Here is a 12240-nt window from a genome sequence, read left to right as displayed (position 1 = left end):
TGTACCTGTCTGAAAAAGTGGCAGAATGGGGAGAGTCTGTTTAGCTAGGCAGTTAACCCCACAATCTCCAACACCAGTTCCCATCACCCAAAGAAATAATAGACAGACTAACAACAGTGCTTTTGTTGAGAAATCAATGAGCAATGCTAAACAAGTGAGTAAATTGTGCCAGAGTTCTGGATCCCTTTTGGAGCCAAGCCATTGTTTTGTAGTAAGAAACCTCTTAAAATTATTTTTTTATGTATTGATTTTAGAGGGAGAGGAAGGGAATGTGAGTGAGAAACACTGATTTGTTGATTCACTTAATTATGCATTCACTGGTTGATTCTTGTATGTGTCCTGACCAGAGATCAAACCCACCACTTTGGTAGTATCAGGATGATGATGACCTGACCAACTGAGCTATTCTATTCGGCCAGGCCTGCAGCAAGCAACTCTTTTTGCCATGCTATAGTCAAAGTTTCTAAATAATATGACCATGACCCTTGCTCAACAAGTGTCTACTGTGACCTAGCCAGGCATATCATGGCTGTGGATACATACAGGCATGAAAGCAATTCAGAGCAAACCACAGCCTGCTCTGTGAGCCCAGGTAAATCTGAGGACTTCGTGGAAGAGATGGAAACTGAGTGATTTACACATACAATGACATAAACGGAAAGAGTGTGTTTTAATTTTATATTATCATAGTGTCTTAAATCAATTCAATCATATTTAAACCATGTTTCTAAAAAAACTTTTCCACACTAGTTTCCTATAGCAGAATACAATGAATAGTTTGCTTTCCAAATGTAAACATTTAAAATCTCATATTGACCTTAAAAATTCACCCTCATGCTCCTCCACAGTAGATATTTTGGGTTTAATATGAAAACAGTATTTTAAAATTACTTCCTATCAAGGAGAAAAAAATGTTTCCTATCTAACACATTAAAATGTAAAATGAATCAAGATTTATCCATTTCTGGAAATTAGGCTGAATTTCCTGATACTGAATGTTAGATTCAGTGTTCTAAGCAATCTTTCTTCTCTCTTTCATATCCTACTTTGAGAACCCAGACTCAAAAGGTAGATACAGAACACAAAAATTTTACTGTTCTGTTAGCTATAGTAATTGCTAACAAGTGAGGCTTCAATGACTTTCCAAGAGGTGACCTGTGCAATATTTTTGGGCTTCTGTTCTTGGAAATTTCAGTATGTCAGATATGAAAATTGAATATTTTCTTGCTGGGAGGTCATGTGGCTTGTGCCATGGGGTAGACAGAATCAGTCTCTCCGATTTCTCATTAGTCTTTTGCTAATCAGAGGACAGTTAATCTAACTGGATGGTGATAATGCTGTTAATTTTAACTGCATGTAAATTAAGAGTCTCACACAACCAAAACTCCCCATATTCAATTCTTTTACTTCCAATACTCAAGCTTCATTTTCACTGTAACAAATTTGTCATTTGCAGTAAAAATATAGTTTTGTCTTGACTGAGTGTTCATCCTTAGAAAAATATCTGTTAATTAGGCCAACTTTGGAGGCTACTTCTTTCTTGTGGTAAGAAGGATCAAGTGGTATGTCTGAAAAACACGTATGTGGCTGGGAAAGGAGGTGAAGAGAGGGTATGGGAGGTGGGATAAGCAACCTCAGGCTTTCCCTTCCCCCTCTTTCCATCTGTTACTGCTCCAAAGCACCCGAAGATCTGGCAGACTGCCTTTGCTTCTGAGGATGAATCAATGAGTGTGGTCATGAGTAATCAAGTGATTTGTGGTAGAAACTACAAAAAAATAATATTTTAGTTGATAACAAAGTAGAGGATGGGAGTGGTGGTGTAGGGTGCACTTTAACACTTCTGTGAGGAAAAAAACACTTCAACTTGATTCTGGTTTCTTATCACCTTCTCTGGATAAATCCAGCCAATTTGGGTCAGAGAACAAACTCACTTTTAATGTCTTTACAAATCTTTCTGAAAAGATGAGTTTTCTGTTTTTTGATTCAATTTTATATTCCTAACAAAATGTTATAACTTTTAGTACTCTGCTGAACACTGAAGAAAATTTAGAGGTGAACTCTTTAAGGTAAAGAATTCTAGGTGACTGACGGTACATTCAGGGTGGGCATCAGGCCTGTTCCTAAAGGCTGCCTAGCTTAGCTGACTGAGCACAGTCCCAATCCCATACCCCCACACAAGTAGTATCATACAGGCAAAAAAGATCCATCACATATATCATTGAAAAATTCTCAGTTTTTAAACCATCAAGGATTTTATAAATTAATGTAAAAATAGATATACAAGGTCTGTCCAGAAGGTATCCAACCATGTAATATGAAAAATGGAGACATTTATTGAAGAAGATACAAGAAACATTGTACATAGGACAATTGATGCCTCAGTCCCCTTCAAAGTAGGTACCTTGGGACCTCAACCAGTTCTCCCAATCGCTCTCAGCTACCCTGTCATATTTTCCTGAATCTAATCGATAGTCTGAAATTTCTTCCCTTTCAAAGGTGATTTTAGTTTTGGGAAAAGGCAGAAGTCGCAGGGTGGACCTGGGTGGTTGGTGTTTCATCAAAAAACTCTGTACAAGATGTGATGCATGAGTGGGAGCATTGTTGTGATGAAGCTGCTAATCGCCAGTTGCCCATAGCTGTGGCCTTCTGAATCATCTAAACAGTTTGTGTGGAGGAATGTTCAAGCTTATCGCAAAATCTGATGCAGATTCATTGCTCTACTGGCTCAGTCAATGGTGTCCACTGCCCCCACTGACTAGTACAGGAAGTAGTTATTGTTCACACATGTGAGTTACAGTCCACTCTCCTTGGCTGCCCGGTTACATCTCTGTCTTACAAACCGTTCTCATTATATTAATGATGCCTAGACTTTTTCTGGACAGACCTCATGTAAATAGTTAAAAAACTAATAGTGGAGTTATGTCATTCACATATTCATATTTTAGAAACAACTATATGGTAAAAAACTGGATCAATAACTGTCTTTCAGGCAGTTGTCCATTTTAATTTGTAATTTGATAAGGGCATTTTTTCAGCCTGGTTTCCTCATTTTGACCTGAGGCAAACTTGGCCAAATCTACATACAAGGCTTTATTAAATCTTCTAGTAGGTGGGCTTTACCTTTGAGGAATCTTAGAAATTGACTTTGACTTTGCTCACTTCTTGTGCATTTTACTGTACTATTTCTAGCCAAGATTTCTATTTAATTATAAAAAAATTCTGAAAATTTCCTTTCAAAATTTGCATGGTTGTTTTCTAAATGATGCCACAGGAGTGCAGTTTCATACAGTTACTGTTCAGGTTTTTCTCCATTAAGATGTCTCTAATTATGTCTGCTCATTTGCATTTCCACAATAACAACATTTCTGTTTTAAGTATATCTATATACTCTGTTTTTAGATTGGTGCTTCTCAGGTCACTGGTTGTGGGTAGGGTACGGCTTTCATCACCCCACTTTGCTGTCAGATGCATCTCAGAGGCCCCGGGGCACCCACAGCCGCTGCTTATCACAGCTTACTATGAATTTCCCTCGTATTTGCCTATTTTCCCTGGTTTCTAACTTAAGCATTGAACTTGTTTTTAACTATTGAGCCTTTTCCCCAGTTGAAATATAACACAAAATTCTACACAGTCAAGAGTAAATAAAGAATAATAAGGAAAACTAGAAAAAAATTTTCTGTGTTAATGAGGAACTCATCATGCTGCGAGTGGAACTACTCATTTGCATATTTATAAACCACTTCTGATCAAGTGTAGTTTTAAAAAGAAGTTCACTGATTTGTGGGAGCCAATTTTTGTGTTTGTAATTTAAAATGTGTGTGTATGGGAAATCCAACCAACCAAAACCAAAACAACAGATTAGAGCGTGACCTATCAACCATGTGGGCCTCCCTGGACTTGCCCAGATATCATCCATCCCACCTGCTCCAATCTGGCAGTCCAGCAGGCCTTGGCCAGTGTGACACAAGTAAACTCTGTTCTCACAGCAGGAACATGATTAATGTCATAGTTTCCCTCCTAATTCAAAAGTACCAATACTGCCCTGGCCAGGTGCCGTGGTTAGTACACTGTCCCAATACGCCAAGGTTGCAGGTTCGATCCCCGGTCAGGGCACATACAAGAAGCAACCAACGAATGCATACATAAGTGGAACAACAAATCCATGTTTCTCTCTCTCTCTAAAAATCAATTAAAAAAAGAATCTTTAAAAAAAGTACCAATACTTATTATAAACTTGTAATATTTCTTAACTTTCAAGATTCTTGCAAAAAACACACTATTTCTGATTTTGTTTGTGTATATATGACCAAAATCTTATGCGTACAAAAAGGCAAAACTTTTCCCTCTCAAAACTTTAAGGAGTACTGATGCTGCAGGAAGATGTTCCAGGTCCTCAGTACTGCGCATGTCTCCAAGTTTGAGAACCATGAATTTTAGAAACCAGCTCAATATTTTGTGATCACTCAAGTTATTTTATGAGTTTGGTTCACATTTGGATACAATATAGCAGGCCAAATAATACACACATTCTTTAATTTGGATTCAAGAGCTCTAACACTTAAAAAGCAAAAGAGCTATAGCACTCATTTCTGATTTAAAAGGTACCTTACCCTAGCACAGACAGTTAAGGACTGATAGATAACCTGAGGGCTGAAGTGGAGATCTATATACAACTGCGATTCCTGGGGTCTGGCCAGAGCTTTGCCATCCTCTAGGGAGACATTTACTTAGCACCCCTCCAAAGATCACAAAGCCTGTGGGTCACTATGGCCTCTCCTAAGCCAGTTGCCAAGCCTCAAAGCACGGATGGGCCAGGTATTCCAACATAACTACCACCATCTTGGGATAATAGTGGAGTCCAGTTTTAAGTGTACAGGCCTATTCCCTACTGCGTTTCTAAAACAGCTTCCAGCCTTCCATTTCTTCTTGGCTGGTGGTTCTCTACAGAGAGGCTCTAAATTGGGCATCTCTTCTTAAGTGTCTCAGCTACTCCCTAGATTAATTCTTTCTGGTGCATTGTAAATGGCAACCTTAGTACCTTGAGGCTCTGCGGTCAGATCAAATTTCCAAAAATCTGGTGTGTGACATCTTTAAAGGCCAACACTTTTTTCCTCCTCTAAAAGTAATTATACGCCATATGCTACAGATACAGTGGTAAGCAAAACTTTGATCCTTTGGGAAAGTGAGAGGCTAAAAGAATACACAAAATTGAGGGGAAACAGATTTTCCCATAGAACTCCAGGAATCTTTCCCTTTGTGCTCGAAGTTTTGTACTCATATACTGAGGAGACGATTCCCAGGAAGAAGGCAAAAAGCTGTTGGGTCTGTATCTGTATCCAAAGTGGGGATACCCAAGAGGATGCTGCCTGTGGTGTACATGGTATGCCTGGAGAGAAAAGGTCCCTCCCAACTTCTCCCCTCACTTTCTGGCAGGCTGAGGTAAGGTGACTTCTACACCCCTGCTTTACCTGTGTATGATCCATAGGCCTGTGGCCTATTCCCATGTGGTCTTGTGAGGCTTCATGAAATTCCTGCCCAGAAACATGACCTGCCAAAGACAGCTGAGTTCTCAGGTCAGTGTCTGGTGTCTGGTGTCGATGCACCACAACCTGCTCTGGTTTTCAGGCTGGCATCCCAATGTCACTTGACTGTTTCTCAGCAGCCCTGCTGATACCAGGCAATTGGCGGGGATCCTAGCTCTTGACCAACCTGAGCTATTTAAGTTCAGTGCATTTCCTGAGAAGATAAAGTATCAAACTCTCCCTCAGACCTGGGCCTTTGCACATGCTATATACCTTTTGCCTAGAATACTCCATTCAATCCCTATAGCTTGGATAATGCTGCCTCATTCTTTAGGTCTCAGCTTAAATATCATTTTCTACAGGAGGCCTTCTCTGATTTGGCAGAGGAGCAAAGCATCCCAGCTATGTGCTCCTACAGAGCCATGTAATTGTGTTATCATAGCACTTAACATTTGATGACACACCGTATGAGAGTCTGTCTGGCTAGCACATACAGCTGACCCTTGAACAACGTGGGGGTTAGGGGCACCAACCACCGTGCAGTTGAAAATTGTATAACTTAAACTGACCCTCTGTATCTGTGGATTCCCAGCTGCAGATGGAAAACAGTTGGCTGAATCTGTAGATATGAAACCTGGGGAATACAGAGGGCCAACTGTATTTTAAAAATCCATATACAGTGGGCCCATGCAGTTCAAATCATGTGCTTTGAAGGCCAACTATAATTAATATGATGAAGACACAGACTCTTAACTCCTCACCATTATATCACCAGAGCCTGGCATGTATTCGTTACTTAATTTATATTTGATAGATGGTTATTAATTTAATAATTACTGATTATATACCTCTTTGTATTAGGTACCATACTAGACACCACAGATACAGTGGTGGGCAAAACGGACCTCTTCTGCCCTAAGAGAGTATTAATTACCTATCACATAAATAGACATAAAGTTACAACCGTGATGTTATGAAGGAGAAGAACACTGTGCCATGATTCATTATATCAGTGACAACTGAGCTAAGTAGGAAAAGTTGGATGTTACTGAGAAGAGGAGGAGGAGGAAGGAACACTCCCTGCCACAGGTGTAACATATACACAGGTATATGTGATGAGAGGGATGAGTGTTGTATGTCTGATTTGCTGAGGGACATCAGATGAAGCTGCAAGAAGCTGATGGGCCAGGCCACATAGAAACTTGTGGTCCATGTTGACACTCTTGGGCTTAAATCCTAATGATAATGGTAAATCATTGAGGGGGTTTAAGCTAGGACAGCAGTAAATATGGGGAAAGTGGATGAATTTGGGCCACGTAAGATAAAATCAGGAGCTTTTTGTAATGGATGTGAGGGTGAGGGAGAGAGGTGCCAAGGAGGACTTGCCTAATAGATAGATGGTGGCGCCATACTCCCTGAGATGGGGAACAATGGCAGAGCACCTGACACTGGGGGGTGAAAATCACAAGTCTGATTTCAGACATGTTGAGCCTGAGGTCATATTAAGGATGTACATGCAGTCGTCTAAAATCTCTAGAGACGTGTACTAGAAATAAATTCATGAGTGGTCTGTGAAAAGATTGTGACTAAAGTGGGGCACAAATGAGGTAAGTTAGGAAGAATGTAAGTTGAAGAAAAGAGACAACTCTGGATCAAAATTTGAGGAAAGCCAATATCTAATGTCTGGATACAGACACTGAGAAGGAGTAGTCAGAGTAGTCAGAAAGCTATTGAGAGTTCTGGGTCACAGAAACCAAGGGCAGAGTTAATTCAAAATGAAGATAGCAGTGAACAGAGAAAACTTGTAGTGTAAAGGTCTTGAGAAGGTCAGAGAAGATGGGATCAAAGGCACAAGTAGAGGAATTGGCCTTGGACTTGAGGAGGGACAGCTGCTCTATTATAGTAGGGGCAAAGGAGGACATGGTAGATTTACACGTTGGTAATAAGAGTTGAGGGAGTTCTATTTTCTTCTGCAAGAGGTTAAGAGTCTCTGCTGAAAGAGGGGAGAAGGTAGGGGTTAGAGGTTTAAAAACTGGAGAGTGGGAAAAGAGAGTTGACTACAGAAACACAGGAAGATGGCTGGGCTATTTTCTTGAGGACCTATCTGAAGTGGTGATAATGAACCACTTGTTATGTTCTTTTATCCAACATGGCTTGATGTTCTTGTGTATACACACATACACACACAAAACACAAAGTTAAATGAACTAACAATTAAAGGAAGGACCAAACAGAAGTCTAAATAATGTAACAAATTTAAGGAATAGATGCAGAGATGAAGGACAAAGTCCTCTGCTGCTGTGATAAGGCTCCTATTTTTCTACTTGACCTACAAATATTGAATTGGCCAAAAAGTTCGTTCAGTTTCAAAGTAAAAATAAAAGACACATTTTTTCATTTTCACCAATAACTTTATTGAACAACTATTCACCACTTTGTTCCACTACCTTCTGCCATCTTTCAGGAAACTTCATAATTCCATCTCCCCAAAACTTTCTATTTTTTTGAGCAAAGAACTGTTCCAAGTGCCTTTTGCACTCTTCCAAGGAACTGAAATTTTTTCCATTAAGAGAATTTTGTAAAGACCGAAATAAATGGAAATCCAAGGTACAATGTCTGGTCAATACGGTGGATGAATCAGAACTTCCCAGACAAGCTGTAACAGTTTTTGCCTGGTCATCAAAGAAACATGCGGTCTTGCATTATCCTGATTGAAGATTATGTGTTTTCTGTTGACTAATTCCAGATGCTTTTTGTCGAGTGCTGTTTTCAGTTGGTCTAACTGGGAGCAGTACTTGTTGGAATTAATCATTTGGTTTTCTGGAAGGAGGTGATAATAGAGGACTCCCTTCCAATCCCATCATATATATACACAACGTTACCTTCTTTGGATGAAGACTGGAATTTGGTGTGGTTGGTGGTGGTTCATTATACTTGCCCTGCAATCCCTTACAATTCTCATAATTGTAAAATATGCACTTTTATCACCCATCTCAATTTATTTTAAAAATGAAACATTTTCATTACATTTAAGTAGAGAATTGCACGCAGAAATATGGTCAAGGAGGTTTTTTTGCTTAATTTATGTGGAACCCAAACATCAAAGCAATTAACGTAATCAAGCTGGTGCAAATGATGTTCAAATTCAATGCTTGATTTGGATATTTTGAGTATGTTGGCTATCTCCTGCATGGTATAACATTGATTGTTCCCAATTAATGTCTCGATTTGATCGCTATCAACTTCATCTGGTCTACCTGACCATGGAGCACCATCCAGAGAGAAATCTCCAGCATGAAACTTCACAAACCACTTTTGACACATTCGATTAGTCACCGCACCTTCTCTATACACTATGCAAATCTTTTTTTGCGTTTCAGTTGCATTTTTATCCTTCTTGAAATAATAAAGCATAATATGCCAAAAATGTTGCTTATTTTCTTCCATGTTCAATATTAAAATGGCTACACAAAAATTCACCAATTTTGATAAATTTTTAAAAAATGCGTGCTGGTATCACGGTGGTCACAATACAATCTAACAAATTTGTTTCAAATGAAGTTAAAAACAACTAAGTGCTATTAGAGCCATCGTACGGAAAAAAAATGAACTCTTTGGCCCAGCCAATAATACCCACACCCCACTGCTAACCTTTAGTAGAGCTGGAGGCTGAAGCAGGCCGAGAGGATCGCTTCCGATGTCCATTTTCCACACTTTCAGAAGCCACAGTTTGCTCTTCAGTTCGGGAATTTCTCCGGCTTGGGGTTTTGGACTTTTCAATGATCTCTTTGGGCTCACTGCTGACAAACAGAAACACAAAGTTTCCAAGGAGGTGAGGGAATCAAGTCACACAAAAATGTGCTCTTCAGATAGTTTCATTCATAAGGCAGGAGAACTACATATTCTGGAGAGAAAATATTCCACTCTGGGACAACGAGCACAATTACCTTCTATATTACTGACAATTTAAGAGTGAGTCTAACTTGCTACTTTGGTAAAAATAAAAACTAAAGTGTAATGCTGGTGAAATTGTGGAAAACAGGTAAAAGACATTAGAACTTCACACAAAAATCCCCCAACTTTCTCATCCATTTTCCTAAAATAATAATATCCCCCCTCAAAAGTTAACAGTACCTAAAATCTAAGAAATTACTAACATACTGGCATTTACTATGAACCTGGTGTAGTCACATAATGGCTTATTACAAGTCACATTACAGAAGAATATACAAGGGAATATATTCATAATACAATGATGGATATATTGATTATCCCTACTTCAGTCCCCTTTTTCTTTTTTTTACGTTCTTTTCACTTTAATCCCCTTTTTCAGTATGCAAAGATTTTGTTTTATTTGTTAAGATTTTATTTATTTACTTTTAGAGAGAGGGGAAGGGAGGGAGAAAAGAGAGGGAGAGAAACACTGATGTGCAAGAGAAACATTGATCAGTTGCTTCTCGTACACCTCCAACTGGGGACCTGACCTGCAACCCAGGCCTGTGCCCTGACTGGGAATTGAATTTGTGACCTTTTGGTTTGCAGGCTAGTGTTCAATCTACCGAGCCACACTAGCCCAAAAAATATGCAAAGATTTTAAATTGGTAATATCTAATATTACTGAGGGTAAACGGACAAAAACTCCTGACTGAGTATAAACTGTAGCCCAATGGTTCTCAACAGGGGGCAGTTTGGTCTCTTAGGGGACATTTAGCAATATTTAGAGACATTTTTGATTGTCATAACTTGGGACGGGCAAGGCAGGGTATGGAATGCCACTAACATCTTTCAGTGGCATTCACCAGGGTTACCACTAAATTTCCTGTAATGCCTAAAACAACTTTCCCCCACCCCCAAAGAATTATCTGATCTAAACTATCAATAATGCTGAGACTGAAACACCCTGGTGTAATCCCTGGCTCAGCGATTCTATTTCTAGATGCCTAAGGAAACAAATCTTTTTACAGAGCTCTATTTACACCAGGATGTCAATGCATTTTATTCATATTAATGAAAACATAAGACCTAAATGCTTAACAATAGATTAATTAATAAAACCATGATACATCATATACAGTCTTAAAAAATCACATTGTAAAGGTTAATGATAAAAACTGTTCATGCTATCATGGTGGGAAAAAATGTTACTAACATTATGAGTAGTATAACCCCATTTTCATTATAATATATATTGAGTATATATGTAACCACATATGAAGGGGTGTGATACACACACACGTATGTGTGTGTGCACAATGTATAGCATTTATACATAAACACTGCACATTTAGATATAACACAACACATTAAGTGTATATAACACTAGGTATAGTGTTTATACATAAAACATATATGTACTATGTGTACATATATGTACTATCTGTACATATACTGTGTGAAGAAGACTAGAAGATGAACTAAAATACATACAATGAATATTGTTGAGTCACAGGAATACTGGTTAACTGTTGAGTAATTTTTATTCTTTATAATTCTCTGATCTGAATTTCACATTTTCTTTAATAAACTTTTTACTACTTTCATGGTATAAAAATGCATGTTAAAATCATTAGAAAAAAAAGAAGCTGATTAAATTTATTTGTAAGGTACAGAACTGAAACAAAAATAATATAACAAAACTACAAAAAACTGATGAAAGGGATGTCTCCTCTGGGAAGTCTTCCATGACCTCTCCCCCTAGGTGGAGTTGTCTGTTCTGTGTTTTGGATTCATAGTCTGTATCTGGCATCAGACTATACAGCATGTTTTATTTTAATGTCTTGTGCCTTTCAGTAGATTGTGAGTCCCTTAAGGTCATGAACTATGAACTATAACCTATCGACTATCCCTGCTCCTCCACTCCTGCCAGAGGACCCTTTGCTAGTGGCATTATGGCTGGGAATTTAGCCATACTGTTCACTACCTTAGTTTTATATGTAATAACTGCCCCAGAAGTCAAGGTAAGTCAAGGAGAGGTGAAGCTGAAGCAGGGGTGGAATTACAAGTCAGGGAGATTTACACATCCTGTTAGAAGTGGTGAGGACAGGTTTCTGGCTGGGAGCCTAGAAAATGGTCAAAGCCTCTGAGGAAGAAAGATCCCTAATGGAAAGGCCTCTTTCTCCTGGCAAAACAAAAGCCACCGCAATACTGTCCTGGTGTTTATATGGTCAATGTTCAGGTAGCTCTAGAAACAAATGCTCACAGGGTACTTTTGGTCATGTGCTTTCTCTAGCCACAGAATTGGTGTATGCTTGAAAAATGCAAATGAATGCAATTATTAGCCCAATACAAAAACCAAACCAAACAAAAACAAAAACACCTACACAGGCAAAGTAGTTTAGTAGAAATGGCAATGATTTTAGAGCCATAACAACAGGGGTCAAGTCTTAGTATGAATTTATTGGCCATGATATGTAATTCTCTCTAAGCTTCAGATTCTTGATTTATAAATCTCTATGTTGTCCCCTATAAAACATTAGTGAAGTGTGAGGGCTCTGGGGTCAGAAGGCCTGGGTTTGAAATCAGCCTCACCATTGGCTAAATCTGTTATCTTGGGTATTTTAGCTAACCCTCTCTGATCTGTAGGTTCCTTACGTGTAAGAGAGAATTTACTCTCCTAATACATATTGTGAAAATTAAATGAGATAATATCAATACATCTACGGGGCTTGTAGCCCAATGCATGGCATGGGATAGTATTCAAATAAATGCTGGCTATTAT

At 38.7% G+C, this 12240-nt stretch overlaps 1 protein-coding gene across 10 annotated transcripts in view; it reads right to left on the bottom strand.

The window, feature by feature from the left end:
• The window catches only part of NCOA6 (nuclear receptor coactivator 6), a 98839-nt gene that overhangs the window by 958 nt on the left and 85641 nt on the right, over positions 1 to 12240 (bottom strand). For 9 of the 10 annotated variants that reach the window (XM_053926499.2, XM_053926501.2, XM_053926496.2 and 6 more), the window contains one exon: positions 9174 to 9322. In XM_053926499.2, coding sequence (XP_053782474.1) covers positions 9174 to 9322 — 149 coding nt within the window. The remainder of the gene's footprint in view (positions 1 to 9173; positions 9323 to 12240) is intronic. The other variant, XM_053926502.2, reaches the window with a different exon arrangement.

Source organism: Desmodus rotundus, chromosome 6, assembly GCF_022682495.2.
Source record: "Desmodus rotundus isolate HL8 chromosome 6, HLdesRot8A.1, whole genome shotgun sequence".
In the NCBI taxonomy this organism is placed as follows: domain Eukaryota; kingdom Metazoa; phylum Chordata; class Mammalia; order Chiroptera; family Phyllostomidae; genus Desmodus; species Desmodus rotundus.
Note: the sequence above shows the minus strand (reverse complement) of the source record. Positions and strands in the feature narration are given on the sequence as shown.